Source organism: Pelecanus crispus, chromosome 12, assembly GCF_030463565.1.
Source record: "Pelecanus crispus isolate bPelCri1 chromosome 12, bPelCri1.pri, whole genome shotgun sequence".
Lineage (NCBI taxonomy): Eukaryota > Metazoa > Chordata > Aves > Pelecaniformes > Pelecanidae > Pelecanus > Pelecanus crispus.
In genome coordinates this window covers 22,567,079-22,589,766 of record NC_134654.1, presented here as the reverse complement: position 1 = coordinate 22,589,766, position 22,688 = coordinate 22,567,079, and the positions used below count along the sequence as shown (strand labels likewise).

The 22,688-nt window shown below is 35.8% G+C and overlaps 1 protein-coding gene across 4 annotated transcripts in view; it reads left to right on the top strand.

Moving 5' to 3' along the window:
• Window positions 1–21,705, top strand: part of MBTD1 (mbt domain containing 1) — a 31,720-nt gene extending 10,015 nt beyond the window's left edge. For 3 of the 4 annotated variants that reach the window (XM_009485738.2, XM_075720269.1, XM_075720267.1), the window contains exons 7-15: window positions 409–497; window positions 1,835–2,069; window positions 3,362–3,417; window positions 3,696–3,800; window positions 4,630–4,777; window positions 7,378–7,460; window positions 7,790–8,024; window positions 8,687–8,764; window positions 18,825–19,582. In XM_009485738.2, the coding sequence (XP_009484013.1) occupies window positions 409–497; window positions 1,835–2,069; window positions 3,362–3,417; window positions 3,696–3,800; window positions 4,630–4,777; window positions 7,378–7,460; window positions 7,790–8,024; window positions 8,687–8,764; window positions 18,825–18,943 (1,148 nt within the window). In that variant the 3' untranslated portion in view covers window positions 18,944–19,582. Of the gene's footprint in view, window positions 1–408; window positions 498–1,834; window positions 2,070–3,361; window positions 3,418–3,695; window positions 3,801–4,629; window positions 4,778–7,377; window positions 7,461–7,789; window positions 8,025–8,686; window positions 8,765–18,824; window positions 19,583–21,109 lie in introns of those variants that run through there. The other variant, XM_075720268.1, reaches the window with a different exon arrangement.
• Window positions 21,706–22,688: the final 983 nt, after the last annotated feature.

Genomic DNA, 22,688 nt, shown 5'->3' with positions numbered 1-22,688 from the left:
GATATAAGTATTTTTTTTACCATAGCAACTCTTTCAACAGTTATGAATAAATCATTTTAACTTTTGGAAAAGTAAGGACTTGACTGATGCTGAAAGTGTTTCTTGGAGTAGCCCATCTGATGTGACTTAAAGTTTTTTAAGATCAAGGTGGAAGCGGTTAGTTAATCAGTGATGTGAACATGCACTGATTTTTATTTATATTTTGTTATTAAATTCTTTGCCCTAACATACCCATAAACTTAATCTTGGGTAGCATTCATTCTCTAAAGAGGTTTTTGTCATTACTGTCATCCAGGCTTTTTAACAGTCATCTGGGATTTCTTATTTACATATTCCAGACTCTAATATTGTCTCTAACGGACACAATTAAAAATCAGTGGCTTATTTTTTCCCCTTCATTTGCAACAGCCATCCAACACAAATACACAAACTGGAAAGCTTTTCTAGTGAAACGACTTACTGGTGCCAAAACACTTCCTCCTGACTTTTCTCAGAAGGTAAGGCTGATGCAATATCAATGATGTACTGTAAACAAAATTGCAGCACAATGTGAAGAACTGAAGTATTTTACAATGGCACATTAGCTCCTTTTATAGTGAAGATGATACAGTAGTTTCTTCCCTTAAATACAGTTTTCCTTGGAATCTCTATTCTCCATTTATGTCCACACTTGTCAGTATGTATTTGGAAAACTGTTTCCTCTAGTAGAAAGTAATTTTCTTTAAAAGCCTAGTTAGTCTATTTTAATTTTAAAATACCCCATTAAAAAAAAAAGTGCTAATAAGCTACCCTTATTGATACATAAGAAAAATTAAGACTCATTTTTCTAATTCGGGAATTATTTTTGTCATGCACTATTTCAAGAAACTGAACAAAATGTGTTAATATTGCACATACCTAGATGCAATAAAGTACATACTTTTAAATGTTAGTATTTTTCATCTTCTGGAGTAGTTGGGGTTTTTTTGCTGTCTTTAAGTCATGTCTGTAAGTGTGGCAGCTGCCTGTATAGTGTGCTGTAAGTTTACTTACTAATATTGTGAGATTGTACGTAGCTTTTAGTAGGAATATGAGACCTACTCATTGTCTTATACTGCATCTCATATTAAAAGAAACCCAAAAAACCTTTTTGCAGTTGTTCATTTCTACTTAAAAATTTGCTCAGTTGGAAGCTAAATTAAATTGGCACAATCTCAGCACTTTGGGGAGTTCCTAATGGAAATGGCAAGTGACAGATACTGATTTTTAAACAGGATGTATTGTCACAAGGCAGATTAGCATCTATTCCCATTCTCTTCCTTTCTTTTTGGTATATTGTGAAGAAATACGTTTGTGAGTGGCCAGCTTTAATTATGTTGAATGTTTGTTTTCCATGCCTTTTATAATAAAGTATTTTAATCCTATTTTTAAATTGCTATATTTTGAGTGGATGACAAAGAAAAAAAAAATCTTTTTTTTCTTGTAAAATTGTTTAAAAACATTTTTTTTGTTAAAATTGTTTCTCAAGGTAATTTTATCCATTGTTAACGACTGCACGAACTGTCATTAAGTCAGTGGAAAATTCCTGTGACCTGTGTGAGAATTGTATTAGGTGCTGTACTTGATACAATTAAAGCACTGTAGGATCCATTCTACTTAATTTTCTGAAACATTTCATTTTTCCCCATGTACAATGAAATATAAGAGAAATCATATGTGTCATTTTTGCAGGTTGATTAAGAAGTACTTGAATTAAATGAAAAGTGCATTGACACTGCACTTTAATAGGAGAAGACAGATGACTAAGGGAAAACAGTATATTCTTACAGAATGTTTTTTTTCCTGTTACTTTAAGGTGTCTGAGAGTATGCAGTATCCATTCAAAACTTCCATGAGAGTAGAAGTTGTTGACAAAACGCACCTTTGTCGAACAAGGGTAGCAGTTGTAGAAAGTGTCATTGGGGGACGGTTAAGATTGGTGTATGAAGAAAGTGAAGACAAAACTGATGACTTCTGGTGCCATATGTACAGTCCTCTCATTCATCATATTGGTTGGTCTCGAAGTATAGGACACAGATTCAAAAGATCTGGTAAGCTTGGTGTGTCTTACAGGTGTCACTGTGGGCAGTATTGGCTTGGAGAAGTCTGACTTAAGCAGTATTGTCACTTTATACAGTTAATAAAACTAGCTTGAATAATGATCTTTAAAAATTTATATAATGGGGCCAAGGGGTTTTACCAATTACACTACATTTACGATTTTCCGTTAAAAGTATATTAGTGTATTTTGCAGCATTGGAAAAGCCAAAACAAATTTTTAGGTGATTTGTAGCATGTTGATATCTAGAAAAATTCAGATAAATAGTGGTTAACAAACTGTCTAGGCAGGAAAACCTTGAACTGCAATACTGAAGCATGAAGTATTTGTGCTGATACCTGGAGTTACACAGTCCTGCTCCGCAAACTCCTAGTTTCATGTTTGTCTCTTTTGTACAATACAACATGGACAAATATCTTATTAGATACTGATTTTTTTTTTTTAACTTGCAAGTTTAAGGACTATCTAGTATTTTTATACTGCAGGATTTACATGTTTTAGAGGGCATTAGGAGATGGGCAGGGAAGATGAAGTGACAGTCTAATAGGTGGTACACAGTTAAGGCCCTTGTTATCTGAAATACAAAAATACTTATCATTTGAAATATTTAATACTTCTAAACAACAAAAATTCTGTGTTTTAGTATTTCTCTGCTCCATTGAGCTTGTGTCCCTTGTCAGAAACAGAATTTCTGTAAAACATTCCACAAGGCATCCCTTCAGGAGAACCTTCAGTTTTCCTAGTGCTTAAACTTTCACTGAAACCATTTATAAATAAGAGTAGTTAGAGAAATCAAGAACAGTGCTACTTCCCAGAAATAATGTCTCTAACAGAGTTCCAGGGATTCCCCGTGGCAAGTAGTATTGAACAGTTAGCTAAAACCAGCTACGTATGTGTGATTATGCATAATTACATTAAAAAAACCCATAAATACAATTTTCTGTCATAACATGATGCAAAGTAGTTTACTTGCAAATTTTTTGCAAAAGCTTCTGTGTATATTTGTATCAATTTTGTGACATCATCAAGTGGTCTTGTAAATATTGGATTTTTTGTTTTTCCATAAATGAGATTTCAGGTAGAATTCAGAAGTATTTCAGGTAGAAGTCAATAAGGAAAATAGATGGATTATGTCCTCCATTTTTTTGTGGTAGCCTTATTATAAACTGTGGGCCTCCTACACCAATAATATGATTACATTGTACTAGTTAACATACTCAGAAAAACATACTGTCTGTTCTATTAACAAAACTTCTGAATAATATGTACCAATATTCCTTGTAGATATTACAAAGAAACAGGATGGACATTTTGATGCACCCCCACATTTATTTATGAAGGTGAGTTTGCTAGCAAGGACACTGTTTTCTCAGAGTTGATTGAGGACCTTTAGTTCCTGGTATGTGTAGAACAGACCTGAAACTCTACTTAAGTCCTGGAAACACGCCCAGCACAAGCATTACTTTTTCTATTCAAACAGTTCCCTAATTTGGTCTCCTTGACCTAAGCAGAGATGATAGAACAGGTATTTCAATCTGTTGCTTTGACGGTGTGGGGTTATATTTTGTTTCAGGCTTATTAGATTCTTAGCTTCTTGTGCTGTTATGTGATTCTTTAGGTTAAAGAGGTTGATGCGGCTGGAGAATGGTTTAAAGAAGGAATGAAATTGGAAGCTATAGACCCCTTAAACCTTTCGGCTATATGTGTGGCAACTATTAGAAAGGTAAGGAAACAAATGTGTATTTTTGGGAAGGTAGATGGGAATCCTTTTTTCACTTACCTTTATTCAGGTTTGAAACAAAAAGCTCAAAAACAAAATAAATGCAGTTCATTCACACAGTGAATGTTTATGTAATGTGTCAATTAATTGTTTATACACAACTGCTATGAAAAAGAGTATATTATGGGTTTTTTTTTAATTATTTTTACTTTAATCTCTGGAATTTCAACCTTAACCTTTAATTAGAATATAGTATGTTTGTGAGATCAGTTTGCAGGACAATCTTCTGCTAATTATACCAAATGTTTCGCAGCTGTTCAGAAAGAAACCTCATCTTGCTTGCTTGCAGAAGTTTATCAATATGTTTTAAGGAAGTTTTAAGGGATCCCATCCATGTGAAATCTGTTTTAAAAGAGGAAGAAAATGTAAAAAGTAGCTTAGCAGAATTGCATAACCTTACCAATGAGGAGTGTGGTTATGATTTCAAGTCTTTTTTCTCATTAATGGTGTGCAGAATATCCTTGTAAGCTAAAGAGTAGACTGAATTATAAAGCTTTAGAAATAGAACTGATGTTCACAAGAAACATAAACTAGAGATCAGAAAAAGGAAATGTTCATCATTCATAACTATGCAGTTGACAACAGTACCTGCGACCTTGGAGACAGGTATGACTTGGGGTTTTTTTGTTTTGTTATAATTGAATGTCCTTCTAAGTCTACTTCCATTATTATTGAGTTACTTTTTTCACTCTTGAAACATGGCATGCTTTCTTTCTAGCCTTATCACGCAGTTAAAGGTATTTAATGAAAAATTTTGTTTTTCTTTACAAAGGTTTTAGCAGATGGCTATCTTATGATTGGGATTGATGGCTCAGAAGCAGCAGATGGGTCTGATTGGTTTTGTTACCATGCCACTTCCCCTTCTATTTTCCCTGTTGGTTTCTGTGAAATTAACATGATTGAACTAACTCCACCCAGAGGTACATATAGCATTCTGACCACATTTTATTTTTAATATTTTCCAGTGATATTGTATGTGCTATATGCTTTGTTTCTTAATTCAGTCTACAAAATTCATGTCACTTTTTGGGACTTTCTCAAGTCTGAAACAAATACAACAGCATAACTGCAAAGTAACCTAAAACGGAGATAACAAACCTTTCATTTTGAAAAAGTCGAGTTGAACATCTGATGGATTCTATGGCTGAAATAATTTCCTTTTGATGTCAGAAATTGAGGATAGCCACTAGTTGAATAGTATATCCATTAAGTGAATGGGAAGTATGCTAGTCACTAAAAGGACTGTTCAGAATATGTCATTGCTTGGGAAGTCCTGGCCACCAAAAGGATTAATGAACATTGTAAAGAATCTCAGACTTAGGCTAATTCGCAACAATACCTGTTAATTTTTTGAAGAATATGCACAAACTTGAGCTTCGAGGAAGTAGCCATTAGAGCTGTATGCTGCGTAATCCCTTCTGTGAGAAGAAGCTGTCTGTCCACTAGCACGTAGGCCTACAGAAGACTCCATTGCCTTCATTTTTCTATTTTTTTGTCTTGGTCTAGCAATTTATAAAGAGGTTTGTAACTAGCTGTGTAACAGCAGATAATGGTGGTTTTCTATGGATTTTTTTCTCCATTCTCATTCTTGCAGGCTTCTACTTACATTTATTGAATTATTCTTCTAGGTAATAACTACAAAGAGAGTGTAATGCAACATGAAGAAAATAATTCCATATCATTTTCATTATTGCACACTAATGAATCTGTCACCTTCAAGTATGTGGAAAATGCAGTCAGACAGATATACTATTATTTTTCAGTCAACTCATTTAGTGAATTTATTGCCTAGAAATTCATGGACATAATCACCCCTCAGAAATGTGGTGCAAGAGTCTCTTGCAATAGGAAAAGTTTTTTGTGGAAGGAAAAAGCATGCATGTCAATACATATCAATCAAGTTAGAAATAAGTACATTAAACTGATGATACAGAACAGGGAAAAAACCCTCCCTTCTGTGATGAAACTTTTCCTCTTTACTCTTCAAACACTACTTACGTGATAGTATGTGAATTTTGTTGTTAACAGATTTATGATACTTGTGTGTTTCTTGTATCATGGCAACCTTATTCTTTATCTACATGTATATTTTCCCTTTTATTGCAGTTTTCCATAATGGTCCCGTATCATCCACTGAGGCGATTATAAATCACTCATGCAATAATCTAAAAGTAATTTGAAAGAGGAATTAGCAGGAGTAAAATACAGAACCTAATGCGCATTAACATATTTAATAGGATCAAAGTGATCAAAGCTTCTTAGCTCTTATAAGAGATGTATTTTGCTTTCCGAATTTCGGGCTTGAAAATAGACAGTTTCTTAATTCTGACTGCTCTAACGAGGACCACGTGCACATACCTTGTGTGTGTGTATGTGGTGAGAAGTTAGTTAAAGGACTTGCGTACAAATATATTTGTCTAGCCAGAGGAATGCAGAACTGATACATTATTGCCCTTCTTAATTGTTAGCTATCCAGCTATATCTGTTCATGCAGATATTGCATACCTAACGTGAACACTCTGTTCCAAGTTACATTTAGCAATGTGGATAACTTATTTAAGTTGCTGTGAAATCATTGGACTTTATAAGCTCGTTCCTTCCAAACGTCTTCATCCCTTGCTGAAGTCAGTAGGAGATGACGATGCTTAGACACTTTCAAGGATGGGATTGCGTTTTGGGCTGTGAATGTTAGCTACCTGCCGAGTCTGGCCCTGCAGTACTGAGCCATGACTCAGTGGGAGCTCTCTGCCCTCACTTAGATGAGCTCCAGCTGTTTCCCATAGCTCCCCATGCTGTGCCCACCACACTGCAGTCTCTTCCAAATGTCCATCACTGCATACTACCGTAGAGAAATCTTTCAAGCTGCCATTGCTCCAGCTAGAATTTGCAAATTGTTGGTTTAAGCAGTTGTAGAAGTTACCCAAAGTAAAAAAGTCCTGCATGTTTTATGCATATTCAGTAGGTGAACAAAAGCTAAATACATTTGAGAGATTATTTTATTCCCTTTATAATAGCTTTTAAGATTGAAAAAAAAAATCCTGTAATTTTCCATATTCTTGCTATTTTTAGCCTTATTTAAGTTTTAAAATATCCATGCTTATTCTTACCACTTTGTTCCTAACAATTCCAAGTGTTTCAATAGCGGAGCTCTCTCCCCACAGGAAAGACACAGGATGTGCTTAATTACATGATCTGTTCTGGGTCATTTGTGTGGGGCATTGTAGAGATCAAGGACCAACGTGGACAGAAAGCTTCAATTACGAACAATTAATCTTAACATTAAATGACACTTTTTATATTATCCAGAGGTTCATTCATCTTGTTTGTTGCAAATGGGCAATGTCCAGATGACTGTCTTGTCCCTTAGACCAAAACTCAGAGAGAGGAAGTTTCTGATGTTAATGTTTTGCTTCTTTGTTGTCTTTTTAGCCATAACGCAGTGCCAATATACTATTTTTGTTGTTGTTCTTATGCGTGAAGTTTGCAGTTGATGTATGAAAATGTTGTTTAAAATTCACAGGTTATGCAAAACTCCCTTTTAAATGGTTTGACTACCTCAGGGAAACTGACTCAATAGCAGCACCTGTAAAGCTTTTCAATAAGGTAATAAGCATTATACATGTGTATTTAAACTGTAACTAGTATTATCTTTAAATTTCTCTCAGCATAGTCCATGGGATTGACCCATTTCATTAAATACAGTTTTGAAAAGCTAAGACAACGGAGACTTTTAGAAATAAGAACCATTTGAGTATATTAAGCTTGAATATTTCTGAAATGTTAAATACAGGGGTACACGAAACTTCATAAATGATACTTGCTATTTTCCTACATTAAGTTGACTGAAATACTCGCTTCAACACTGTGCTTAAACCATTTTAATTAACATGTTTGTTTACTGATGTTTGCCTTGTTTGTGTTTACTTTTCCAGGAAGTTCCAAACCATGGGTTTCATGTTGGAATGAAACTGGAGGCTGTTGATCTGATGGAACCTCGGCTGGTATGTGTGGCCACAGTAACTCGCATTATCCATCGTCTTTTGAGGATACACTTTGATGGGTGGGAAGATGAATATGATCAGTGGGTGGATTGCGAGTCCCCAGACCTCTATCCAGTGGGATGGTGTCAGCTAACTGGATATCAACTACAGCCTCCAGCACCACAATGTAAGTTCCTGTTTTGTAAATAATGTAACAGTTGCTTTAGTGGTCCTTGTTCATGTGTGATGGTTTTGCTAACTTCGTCCTTTTCAAGTTAGGTCACCAGGCATAACAAAATAGAACAAATTCTTGCTAATGCTCAGAAGTACACAGTTCTAATCTCTTCCATCTTGACTTTTAAAGTTCTGGGCATTTCTGTGGCTACTGACTATTTTTTTAATGCTAAAAGATGCTTATTTGATCCAGGGAAAAAGCCTGTTACTTACTCATCAGTTCTGGATAATATCACTGAGAATTTATATTGCTTTAAGATTGCAAATATATATGCTCTATGTACCAAATTTGAGAGAATTCAGTGTGTGCTTAGCTATTCATGTGCAGAAGTATTTACATGAGAAGACTGTATTTTATTTAGTGCGTCAAGACTTGTCCTGTCAGGTCAATTTATACGATAATAAATGATACGTGTATTTTGAGAACTGTTAGTTGTTTAATGGGAGGGTAATAGTTACTGTTAGTAGTTTAATGGGAGGCTTTTCCCACAATAAAGGTATTCTGCCTTCATTCAGTCACTAAGGAGAAATTCTCTAACTGTAGCAGCTTTGACACATTCTGAAGTGTTTCTCCAAAATAGTAAACTTTAATTTTGAATTCCTAATTTTTTACAGCATCAAGAGATAGCCAGTCAAGTTCATCAAAACAGAAGAAAAAAGCTAAATCACAACAATACAAAGGACATAAGAAAAGTGGGTGACAAAGTAGTGTTTGCACTTTTCCTATTGTTTAAAAAGTTTGTGGTCTCTCCCCAAGTCCCTATTCTATTTGAAAATGTGTGTAAACAGGTGTTACGCTTAAAGGTGCAGTATGCCATAAAAGGAACTTTTTCATTGAGAATAACTATTTTTTATAACTTGCAACAGGGTTGATGTTGCTAATAATAATCTATATGAATTGTAGCTGGACAACTGTTACAACATTTTTGGTATTCGGACATCATTTTGGTTGAGTAATACACTGACTATGTAGGTATACTGCCTTACACAAAATACTCAGGTATCAATTAACACAGTTTTAAATCTGCTCTTTGTAACACAGGTGTAGGAATAAGAACAGAGTTACTTGGATCAGAAAGAATGAGATGTAGAAAATTTAAATTACCATCTAGCTGGTTCCTTTTTGAAACAAAAAAGTGACTTATTTGCTAGTTTTTTAGAGACATCTGTGGGAAGCTGTATATAAAAACCACTTTTATATGATTATTTTCAGAAACAATAAATAGCATTGCTGTATGTGACTTCTTGCCACGGTAAACCATAGTTACGACATTTTTAAGAATCTGAAGTATTCAGGTTCTTTCCGTAGTAACTGTTTCTCTCTGGATCAAGTATCTTCAAAATTCACAACCAGTTTGAATTTGCACAAATGCACATTTTATGTTCCTCCTTATTTTTATTTCCATGACTCTGCTGGTTTAAACTGAAGATTTGTTTCTGTATGAGTAAAATAAAGGGAGTAGAGGCAGCCAATCGTAAGAGGACCTTGTGCCTTCTCCCATCATTCTTCTCTGGAAATCAGATCTATCTATATTCTCTAAGCAATATTGTAGTTTCATGTGGCAGTTCTATTCTAAAGGTTCTCAAGCCATTTTTCCAATCATTTGACGTTTTTGAAAGGCAGCTACCTCTTGAGTCAAGAGCAGCAGCAACATGACAGCCATTGTACAAGAAATGTATGTGCAAGATATAATGTGGTAAATAAGAACACAGGGTAAACCTGTAGTCTAGTTAAGTTGTTCTACACAATTTTCAGTGATGTATAACTCAAGATTTTACAGTATCTTCTTCTAAAAAGAACCAGTTACAACTTGGGGGGAGGTTTTTTCTGCCACATAAGAATGAATAGTTTGTCTTGATAGAAGTAGATGGTCTAGTTCTAGACAGCCTAACTGTGTATGCTATGTTTGGAGTATCAAATCATTATGCTGACTCATTCTCTTGGTGTTTTCTTGGAAACAGCGGAGAGTTGGAAAGAAGGTGCAGTATTTTACACTGCAGATATAAGGGCAGATCAGCAACAGAAAAAGGTCTATTATCTGTCATCTTGATTTGGCCCTGCTTCTTTGTCAAGGTATTTTCTAATAGGACGACCTAGCAGACAATCAAATCAACAGTTTTGTGATGTTGAAAGTTATTTTACCTGCAAGTCAACAAACTTGACTAACAATAATCTTTAACAGTCCTTAATGTGACATTAGGAGAGATTTTATTATGTGAAATATTCTTCTAAGGAAGAACAGTAGGCCTTTCTTACCATTAGAATCTGTATCATCTTGACTTACTCAGACTTGTTTCCAGAGAGTTTTGTTGCTCTGAAACTTGAGTTCATCCAGGTATAAAACTAAAATTTTAAGGCACATTTCCTGAAAGATAGGAGAACAGTCTTCTTCCATCCCTTAAAAACTCACTTTGGAATATAGAGGCTGTTGAAATCCAAACTATGCTGTTCTGTACATGTGAGGTGTAGCTGCTTTGCAGCTGTTCTCAGTACTAAGTGTATTTCCTGGTGATGAATCCTCATGTGGTCTTTAAATTCTGGACAGCCTTATCTTACAAAGCATCGATCATTTTGATGACTTCAGTATTACTGCCAGTGCTATGATTGGAGTCTTCCAAAAGGTGATGCGGATTTCTAAGGACTATCATGTGCCTTTGGCCACTGGTCCTAGATAAAGGAATAGATATGGGAGGAAAGTATTGGCAAGGTGAAAGATTTCATAAAAATAAAGCTTTAAACATGGTGAGGGGAAAGAACTCTAGATGAGTCTGACACTCATTGTAAAGTCTAATTAAATGGACCAATTGCTAGGTTGAATTATGCAAGGTGAACTAACCGCCCCTAAGAAAACTCTTGCCTAAAACCTAGAGCAGGGGTCTGTAGACAGATGCTGATCTATTTTAAAGTAATTCAATGTCAACCAGAATAGTTACCAAATTTTTTTCATGGAATTAATCAGCTAATCTTGAGGTGATTGGAGAAAAAAAAAAAAAAAATCGGACAGGTTTGTGTGAGCTAAAAAAAAAAAAATCTGTCATCAATTTCCGTTATTTGAAATCTTTTTGTCTTTGAACAGTAGTTTGTTGTATTGAAATAAGATGCATACACTGATTTCTGTTACATTGCAGATCTAGCTATCAGGGAAGGACCCATTGACCTGGGATAGGAAAAAAGATATCTTCATTCTGAGTAAGACCTGAAGCTAAACCCTGAGTCAGGTCTACTCTAGCTTCCTGCAGTGATTTTGAGAACTCTGTCAAATGAGATTAAAACTTTGTTTTTATCTGGGGCTTTCCCTGTGATAGAAAAATTGACCTAAATGAAGAGCTGTGCAGCAGTGCTGCAGTTGTGTAGAACTAACATGAGGAATTAAAACCTTTGTCTTCCCAGTAAATTTGTGAATGGATCTGTTCAGGTGAACTGGAACCTTCTTCACTAGTCGTTGCAGAAAGCAATCTGTGCTATTTTGGTCTTGGGACATAAAAAGAAGTTGACCAGTGAGTGCCACAGATAAAGCAGGTGTCTGGGAAGTTCTTATGACTTGTTGTTAGGTGCCTCAGACATTGTACTGTTTCTCCTTTCTGCTCTTTGAGGAAAGAAACAGTAAAATCCAGATCCTGTTCAGAATCTTGCAGCAGTATTTTTTAAATAGAATTCAGGTACAGAAAAACTGCTGATCATTAATTACCTTTGTTGTAGGACCTGTTCTTGGATAATTCTGGTCTGTCTGAGCAGATTTTGTTTTAGCAAGCTATGCGAGACCATCTGGCTCCTTATCTCATCCCTCTCCTTCCACCCAATACCTCTGCAAAAGTTTCTTGATATTTCTCTTACAGCAAGTGCAATACAAACACTGGAAAGGAAATTCCCCTTACGTAGTGCCATAGGAAGATTTGTTCTAGTGGAATTTGTTCTTCATTTCTCACTAACTTGAAGTAAATGTGGACTATAGAAACAAGGAAGAACTTCTGATGGGTTTCTTTTCTGGACTGTTTACTCAATTCTAAGAAATCTACTTAATCATCAAAAAGAGATGAGAGAACAAGGTCATGAAAGGTTATAGTTGGCTGCCTCCTACATGTTTATTCTTAGTAGGTTATGGCAACAGAAGTGCTGAGTCACGGGAAATACAAAGCAAATGTTTTCTGTAGCCTTTTATATTTCGGCACTTGTAAATAAAAATAGAAAGTCTTATTTTGAAAAGGATTTCAGTCATAAAACTGTATAATGCTTAGTAATGTTTTCATTGTCAAGTAACTGCAGCTGATTAACAAGAAACTCTGTATATGTCTTAATTAAACTAGATTATTTTTAGCACAGAGAGGTGTTACTTCCACATACGTTTCTCATATGTACTCACAACGCACTCTGGAATGTCTTTGAGTCATTCTGCTGTGTATAATGATGCAGATTTCTAATGCAGTATTTTACCTCCTTACTGAGTCCATTGAGAAGCGAGTAGCATGTATTGAGGGTGAGGAACAACTGATCACATAGTGAACTCTGCCATAATGGGATCAAGGTAAAAGAGAAGAGAGTCAGACTCCTGTTCTGCTGTGCTGCTACATAAACTGGTATAACCAGCTGAATTAACACTCGCTTAACACTGAATGGGAACATTTTAACAAGCATTGCATCCAGCCATAATGTTTTACTTCTCAAAACAAAAAAAATGTAAGAAAAGATTTTTAGAGATCTTGGTTTAGGATAATTTATTAATCCCTAAAACCAAGTAAATTTGGAGCTGAGAATACAGCTGTTCTTTCCCCCTCCTTTAAAATCTACAAGGAGCAACATAATGTTAACTTCCCCCTGTGTTGTTGTGACTTACAAGTAGTTAATGAGCACACATTTAGTAATGAAGATAGCAAAATTAAATGTCAGGTTGTTACCCCTTTCATGGAGAGGTAAATACATATGTTCCTAGGACTTCTTTTGAGCATCATTTGTTATTGTTAACTGTTGGGAATGCCCAGACAATTTGTTTTGGTGTGATTACCGACGCACAGAGCATGAAATAATTTTCTTAAAGCTGTAACAATGCCTTTGGCCTATTTTAAATAAGGAGACTGTCCAAAAGGGAGTAGAAATTAACTAGCATCCTACCTGGCCTAGCCTTCGATAAAGCTGGTATTTTTTCTTAGATTTATTATGTTGCTATGCAAGCAGCTCATCATGTTGACAGTGAATCCATTCACTAGCTTTTGGATTGTAAAGAGATGCTTATTTTACTCTTTTTAGTTTTCTGCTTGTAATTAGAATGTTTGATAACTGTAATGTGTTCTGTGTGCATGCAAAATACCAGGTGGACTGTTTGAGTTATGCCTTGGGCCTTCTGCTTTGTCACTGTGTTCTCAGCCAGCAGCGAGTCCATCATTGCTGCTTGCCTTTTATTCAAAGGAAGGAAGACCAAGTTGCATGGAGTTTGTATGTCTGCTGGATAGTTTCTGTGCTACTTGTTAATTTCTAATTGCAAGCCTAAGTTTTGTGAGTGCTTTTGTGACTATTTGGGAATTGCTTCCAATTTTGTTTCCAATAGTGTTTATTTCAAGTGGGTAGGATTTTGTACTGGTCAGAAAGCTGTGCAGGTGAATACTTGAAGGGATAACTTACCAGTTTACCTAGACAATTCATTAATAACTTAGTATGCAGTATCTGCTTGTATTGTCTGCTTTCCAGTAGGTGTGTATATTGGAATAAGGTTATTGAAATGATAATGTGACCTCAACATTTTAAAAGCTGGAATTCTGTAACATTCTGCCTAATTATGGTGTTCTCTCTCTAAAAGGCTCATCCTGAAGTCTTCTTGTAAGAAGCATGTTTAAGCATGGCGGTGTCTTTAGCATATGCATAATCTCGTTACCTTTTCTCTTCAGGGCTAGGCTTTTGTTTGTCATGTCAACTTTATCTGACAGTGCTGAGAATACTTAAGCATTAGCAACCATAGTTTTGATACAGCTGAAAGCAGTGGAGATGTTGTATTACAGTGCTTGCATCCCTGGTACTATAGAGAAGTTTCCTTGGGCACATAATCAGAGCATCTTAGTGATAAAGGAGGAACGTGTTAATAGTTTGCATGGAAAATGTTTTCATAACATTTTTTTCATGAATGCAGTGTTTAATAATTTGAAGGCATTTTAGAAGATACTTTTTCTGAACACCAAAATGCTTGTTGATGTTTGTAAGGCACTGTGAAAATGGGAAGCACCATTCTGAAGTAATTAAGAGTATGTATTTTTAAAGTAGGGTTTTGGAGGTGATGAACTTTGTCTGGACTGGATTATTTCCCCGGAACCATCCTTTCTATCTCTGTTAGGCACACACACTGAAACAGCTGCAGTTTCAAACTGAGTCCGTATGTCTTGGGTGTCCAGCCAGAGGATTGTGTATTGACTGTGCAGTGTAGCTGCAGCAGAAGCAATTTACAGCATTTGTATTTCATTGATAGAGTATGAAATAAGTGGCTCAAGTTTTTAAGAAATGCATTAAAGTCCTACCAGCCAGTCTCTAGAATTCAGTAACTAAAGTGTGGTTGTTGAGAACAATATTCCCAATAATAAATGAATTGTGCCATTGTACAAGCCCTTGTTTTCCAGAATCAGTGAATATGAAGCGGAGCCATTTCTCAGTGAACAGTCTGAGTTACCTAATGCACTTTAACCCAAGCGTTTATTTTAGTTTGACTTGATGTTTAGAGAGGAAGATACCAGTGGGGAAGAAACCTGTCAGTTTGTCCAGCCCACCCATGACAGGTGAGGTGCAGAGGAGCTTCTCTGGTGATGACGAGTTGACTCCTCCTCCATATCGAACCCTTCCAGCACAGACAGCCCCGGAGGCCTTCCAGCCTCCCAGGACTAGCCGAGAGTTCAGTCCCAGCCTCAAAACAGGTAACTAGCCACATCAGTCTCTGTTACTGCAGAGGGAAATGACGGACAGGGTGGGGAACTAAGCATGGTCTAGCATGTAGTGTGCTGACTCATCAAATCTTTCTTTTTTCTGTTTTTTTCTTTACATTTTAGTTGGTTTTATTTTTTTTCTGTTAGAGAGCTTTTCATTCTCACTAATGCACTACATCACTGAATTAATCATAGAAAAGGATTGCAGCTGGTTTAGAATTTCGTAGGAGGCCATATTGTAGGTTACTGAGGCACAAAGGCACAGAGAAGCTCTGCAGAAGCTCCGCATTTTAAAATACAAAAATGTGCTCTGTAAAACTGAACGGTAATGTGGATTTGGGAATATTTGATGTAAGCAGGAAGTTAGTGTGGATTATCTTTTGCAGAGAAAGTAACTGTACACAGTAAATAAGGAGTGATTTTTGCCTTTGTGTCAGAAAAAACCCAGTTAGCTGGGAAAAGATCTTCAGAATGTAAGCATTATTTGAAATTTTGTGGGTTACCAATATAGAAAATATATTTGAAAAGAGTTTGTCCTTTTAGAATTTGATCTCTTCCCTATTTTTGCTGTAAAACCTGGGTTTGGTTTAAATATCAACAGTATAGTTGTGCATTTGTATGAGTGAGCAGAAGAAACTCTAAAATTAACTTATCAGTAATATTGAGCAAGTAGATTAAAATTTTTATCTTATTTAAGGACAGTTTATGTAATGTAATTAATCCTCAATTATAGAAGTCCACTGCAAGGATCTAGTAGTTTTTTCTCTTCCCTTTTCCTAATATATATGGCAATATAATGTAGCAGGTAAATGAATTCTTTCTAACAATGTTAGATGTTGTAGCAACATGACCTGTCAGACAAACTGGATTATGCTCTCCCTGCAGGACAGTTGCCAGGTTGATAGATTTAGGTTCAGATTTGCTTGATTTACACTCCCTTAAACTTGCTTTAGTCTGAGTAGGCTGCCATTGTTGGCACCTTTCACTGACTCTGGAATACATCCAGAAGAGTTTCTCTTGTCCATGTGTCGCCCATTAACAGAATGGGACTTGCTTGACAGAACCTACTTGCTGCCTTTAGACCCTGAGGACAAATCTGGACTCTTCTGCGCACCTCTCAATGCTTCTCAAGAGCTCCTTTATTTTTACTTCAGCTTGCTACTCTTGTACATGGCTGTCTTTTAACAGAGTCTTTGATTCAAAAGAGAAGCCTTGCTTAGGAGAGAGTGTTCTGGACTGTTTGTTTCTGCAGACCTTTTCCTTTTCCCTTACCGCAAATCTACACCTAAATTGCATTTATGTAGTGCACAGACATGCGCAGTCTGAGTTTTCTGCGTCGTTAGATCTCTGAGTTCCTATGAAACACCTGTGTTCTTTGGTTTTGACACCTAATGCTTTCTGTGATCATTTTGGGGAAACTTTTCAAAGTTCTGAATTTTGGAGAGGCTGGACAAAATTAGCGTTGTTTGTGATGTAGCCTTGTTATTGTCCAAAGATGTTTAAATTTAAATTGAAACTAGCAAGACCACACCCTTTCAGTCTGGGGAAGACGAGGGCATAACCCTGATGCCATATAGTAAGAACACATTTGAGATCAGCCAGAACGTATTAATTGCATGCATACTCCTCAGGATCGTACACTGCCTCACATTTTAGTAGCTGTAGCTAGGATGTAGGCACATTGCAGGAGATGCTTATATGGCTTTGAATGGAAGTAGTGTAAGAGTAGTAACAAGACAGGCATCCGCTCTAAAACTTCTTGTCTATCAGAGATCTCGGAAAGGTTCATTAAACAACTCTTTCCCCTTTTGTACTGTCATAAGCACAGGAGAAGTTTTCAGTACTACTTCATCTTGTGTAGTATGGGTTTGCTCTGTAGCAAAGTCACGGTGCCTCTGTAGCGTACATGAGTAGTTTGCATCTTTGAGTCATAGGAAATTATCTTCTAAGCCCTGAAATGAAACTGTTGGACAGCTTCACTTTTAAAAAGAGCCTACAGCCAGCCTGTCAGAGGAGACCAGTCCGAGAGAGTCACCCTAGTTCTGCACATATTCCGGATCATATTGCTCCATTCTATATTGATGTTTTGGGGGTTTGAATGGCATTGCATCAGACACAGCCTGTCTTTGTCTCCAGGCAAATCACTGAGACTATTTAAACAGAGAGTACATTGCACATCTGCATCCATTTTACTTCCAAGATGATCAGTCAGATGAGTTCCCTTAGCTTTTTCTATTCTTCTTTCAAGTAACTTTTGTTCTATAGCTGTAGCTAAGCTTTTTTTACGGGGGATTGTGGCTAAAAGTGATATAATAGGGACAAATGAAACAAAGTATCATTAAATATCTAAATGTAAGGGTTTCAGTTGAAATTAGCCAGAGGCAAGTCAAGTTATGGAGACTGCTATTACTCTTGTACCTGCCAAAGCATTCTACAAATACTGGGGGTAGAGAAGTAAAAGAACATGCCTGGTGGATTTCAGATTGTATCCCTGACCTCTGCATAGCCTTTGCTTAAGGTATTAGCAGCATATCCAAATAATCAATTATGTGTATTATTATAATTTAGACAGCACTTTTTTTGTTCTCCACAGATCAAGAGTCTTGATCAGAGTTGGGCATAATGCAGGGAAAAGTATTTAGGGGAAGGGAAAAAAAAAAAAGGCAAGGGATTGTGGGCTATGTAGGTGGGAGGAGGCATCTATTAAAGAAATGAGGAGAGCTTGCATTATGCTGCAACTTTTTGACATTTTTTTAATATCTTAATTTTCAAATTTTATTTTTATTTAGCACAAGAGTTTGTTTCAACATGGAAGATGACATAGAAAAATAATAAAAGAATAATCAAATGGCTTGTAAGTTATTGCAGGGCTACTAGGAGCAGCAGGTTATGGGGTTTTTTTTTTGCTTTCACTGCATATTTCTGCATTTCAGGATACATTGATAATGCATATAAACTTTGTATTCAGTAGCTATAAGTTTTAATACTCTCATTCATTTGGTCATAGAGAACCATTTATTTTTGTATAATCAACCCTTTAATGTGGGTACTGCACCTTTAATGAAAGTCTTGACATGTTTTGTTTTCAGTGTTCTTTTCATTGTGCTCATATTTTGATAATTGTCACTATTCGTTAATGAAACTGGAAAAGTAATGGTGACATTATTGCAATTCAGAATGTCTTTTTTTATGTCTTAGATCTCATTTCTATTTTCTTTTTACAAAAGAAAGAAGAGAGAAGACTAAAACTACAAAAAAAGATGTTTTGCTTGAATGAAACTTACCTTCTGGGATCTTAAAATTTTTATGATGTATTGAGAAATCTTTGTCGATGTATTGAGAAATCTTTGTCAATGTTCTTTCGTGTCTCACATAGACTGTTTACAGTAATTGGGCTAAGTAGTGTGATTTGTAGATTGTAAATGGCCAACAGTTAATCTTATTTTTATTTACGTAAAGACTAATATAGAAGTAAACAGTAAACAAAAGAGTAAACAGTAAAATAAGTGTTGTTCTGAACAACAGTCATTATTCCTATTAATGTGCTCAGCTAGCTTCTTAAACCACTGTTTTAAAATACTAAATTCTTGAGAAAACCCCGTAGAGAATATATTATTCTAAGTAATTTGTTCAGATATGTTAATATTGGAGCATAACTTAAGGTTCAATTTATGGTCAGAACGCATTTCCTTTCTGTGGGATACTGAGTGTTAAAAGAAGAATCGCTAAAATGTAGAATATAAGAAAATGGAAATCTGGGGTCTGTTCCCAATTTAAATAATATTAAGTAAATTTAAGGAAAAGTTGTACTTACTTTTAGTTTTATAGGTCTTTAATATTCATCTTTTATTTTTAGTTACTTCATTACAGCTGAAGGAGGAGTTGCTGGATGGAGAAGAATATAGCTTCCTTCAAGGAGCATCTGACCAGGAAAGCAATGGATCTGCCAGTTACTACATCAAACAAGAACCATAAGGCAGCTCAGAAAAGTGAGGGGCAGAGTATTGGTGATAGGAAAAGAGCCTTTCTCCAAGACTGACTGATTTTGTTCCCACTTCGATGGTACAGTTCAGGTGACTGTACCTGGGGCACTTTGCTAACTGTAGATGAGTTAGACTCAGTTCAGAATTTTTTGGAAGGGCGGGGAAACTATTTTAGTGAAAAAGATTTTTCAATTTATTAAAAACAAAAATGGACACTTTTGTGTTGTATTTGAAGCTTTTGAAAGAATTTTGTAATATTTTCAAGTTCAGATTTATTGTGCATTGTTAACAAGAACTGAAATTCTAATTTTTTGGTAAGATTAAAGTTTAATTAGCATGATTGTGGGGAGCGGTTGGAGGAAGATATAGTTGCAAATACAAATGAACTGTCATAACAAATGAACCTTTTTGGTACAAGTTGGGAGACTTCTAGACTCTTGTGAACTGCACTGGTCACGCCTCTGGTTTTCTATTGTGAAAATAAGGCATTTAAGTCCTAATTTAGAGGCATAAATTGTACGTGGAAGATAGTCCTGTAAAGCTCTACTCAGTGAGTAGCCCCAGTTGCAATGGAGCCGTCGCCTGAGGAAGATTTTAACTTTTCAAGATGTTTTTACTTAGTTTAAAATACTTTTTTTTTTTTTATATAAGTTTTTTTTTTAAAAAAAAAAAAAGTTCCATAGGGTCCAATTCAGTGCCCATTAATATCAGTAGCCTTGTCTCCATGGACTGCAGTGGGCACTGGATTGGGACTATAAAGCTCTTCTCTGTACATGAATGTCTGTAGTCTTGGAATGCTTCAGCAAATGTTTACAGAGCCCTATGCCAAACTGGAACTTCAGGAAATTCCCTCATTTGGAAGATTAGTTTTAGCTATGAATTTAGATTAAAGAAGAAACTTAGATGGACAACTTGGAAGTTTCTTCCCTCTACCAAGGGAGGCCTGAGTTTTCTTCTGATTATTTTTTTTCCATTCAGAAGGACCTAGATGTTCCCTTACCATCTTAAGTATTTATTTGTGAACATTCAAAACTGATGTTCCATGTGGTTTCAGGTGAGCTAAAAGGAGCCATACATTGTGGATTAAAAGAATGAGTTCAGTTCTGTACAGCCTGCAATATTCTTTTCTTGGAAGTTGAGCCTTGAGAACAGTATATAAATCATATACTGTCTAGTATATAATTTGTAAACTGGATTTGCTTATTGCCTGGAATCCTTGTGTCTCACTTCAAGTATCCCATTAGCCCCACCTGCTTAACTGTCCAGATTTTTTAAAGGCAAAAGCTGTGTAACAGGGTGAAAATGGCTACCAGTAAAATACAAAGTATTTTAGCATGAGCTCTTAATAATTTGGATTTTATCTTTCCATATTTTTAAACTTTGTACATTTTTGTAAATGATCTCATTCGTGGAGTTGATTAGTAAAATGGTTAATCAGCCCTGCAGAGCTGTGACTGGAAAAATGTGCATCAAGAGCTTTAGCTTTTACCAGCAAGGTTCATTAACTAAACTCTCAGGAATTAACTGCATATGTTCTATAAGTGCTTCTGGGTCTTAGCAGGTCCCCTTCAGAGCAGTACAATGATCATCTGACTCTTAAGCATAAATTAGGGCTTAAAAAAAAATTCATCAAAGTGATTAATGTCTGTGTTCCTACAGCCTAAGAAATGCTTTAAGGATATCAACCCACAGAGCCCCAGGAGACCATTTTTGTATATTGTTGTTTGAGCTTAAAAAAAAAAAAAAAAAGTGCATAGAAAGTTGAAAACCAGCAATTTGATTATTTTCTAAAATATTGCTCTAACTTTGGGTACATAGTATTGGTAATATGCACAGGTTTACCTCATTCTATGCAAGAGGGGTTAATTATGTAAAGTTTTGTATTTACTACTGGAAGTAAAAAATGTCCTGTATAGTGTAGGAATGTCTGGAATATTTTCTCCCTTACTGGTAAAATTTCTTAAATAATGACCCCTTTTTAACAACAGCTTCTTATATTGACAGAATCTGGTTATCAGATTGTAAGTATCTGTAACTTCAGGTGGTAAAGACATTTTAGCGCTCTAAAAATAGCCTTTAAAAGGACTTTGTCAGGCTTGGTAGACTTCAAATACATTCTCTTAGATTCTGACCCACCCATGACATTTCTTTTGAACAGCCTGGATTGGAGAAGTAGGATTAGAGACCATTGTAATGACACTTTGAGCCTTGATTATTTTTTTCCTGTGTTCTCGATTGAACCTGCTGTAAAATCCAGCTCTGCTAGCATTGATTTGGTTTGGTAAGTACATCGCTATTGATTTTTTTTTTTTTTTAATGCAACAACTTGCAGATTGTCCCAGTCAGCTGGGACAAGGTTGGCACAATCTTGCTTTCTTCTCTCGATAGCTTCTGACTTCAGTAGAAAAACTGTTGCGTTAATTTGTGTTTCATAATGTGAAAGCTTGGGCTAGTAATGAGCAAGGTATATTGCCAAGTCATTAAACCTTGGGCTTCTGTGTATTGCCCAGGCTCGTACCTGATCTGTGAGTTACAGTTTTCAAATGTCAAGAGGGAAAATTAGCACTTCAGCTGAACTCACTTCCTGTGTTGGAGAAATGTAAGAATCAGATTTGAAGTCTGTCAGTCTTTATGTTTTTTTTAAAAATAGGTATTTTATTCCTTAAACACTAAAGTATGCGAGTTGACATGCATTCTCAGATACACATGTGACTTCGGTAGGAGTTGCATGTTGAGATTTATGGGTGAAATTTCTCTTGTTTCTGAGTTCAAAATATACCTAACTGTGTAATTGTCAAGTACAGTGAAATCTGTCCTAAGCCAACCACATGAAGAACTAGTCGAAGCCACTTGCTTAGGGAGAGGTTTAAGGAAAACCTAAGCAAAATTCTACCAGGTATTTAAAGAATGGTCTCCCCAAGGAGCGGGTTGCCTGTTGGCTGTGGTATCCATAGTATAGGCTTCACTGTATTTGTAAAGCATTCGTTAGTAATGTGGCTCTAGGTATTTTTATCTTCATTTTACTCTAAGCCATGTTACTTGGCTAAAAGAGCAGCAAAGTGTTGGACATCTGAAATCTTCAATGGGGTCAAACTAATTTCAGCATTTGGCATAGCAGGTTTTTGTAACCATGAGGTAGCGCAAGTTCTGTACCTCACTTTGCAGCTACCCTTCTTTTATTGCTCAAAAACTTTCTGCTGATCTTTGATCTTTATGTTATTTTAAATACAACTCTTTAACCTTTTCCTTGCTGCATCTGAGGAAAGCTAAAGCAGTTATCAATTCCTTGTTCTACGGATACTAACACGGGTTTCAGTGTTTGTTTGTTTTTTTTATTGTTGTTTTATGTGATGTGAATACCCTCTCCCGTCAATATTTGTACGATGGTGCTAATATATTTGGTAACAATCCTTTATTGGGAAGGGATTTTAAAAAACTGTGATTTAAACTGAATTTTTCTTCCTTTTAATTTTCATATTTAAAACAAAAAGCCACAGCCTTTTATACAAAAAAGGCAGCAGCTTTGGCCCCTGGGAAAATGTTGGGGCGGGAATCAAGATTAAACAAATAGGGTTTTTACATCATTTCTGTATGTATTTGATATATAGATCAATATCTGTACAAATTTAATCTTTTATTTTCTTGGTAATTTGTGTGGTCAATGAGGGAGTATTTAAAGCTTTCTCATGCAATGTACCTAACTAAGTGAAAAAGAAACAATGCTTTTGGAGAAATTA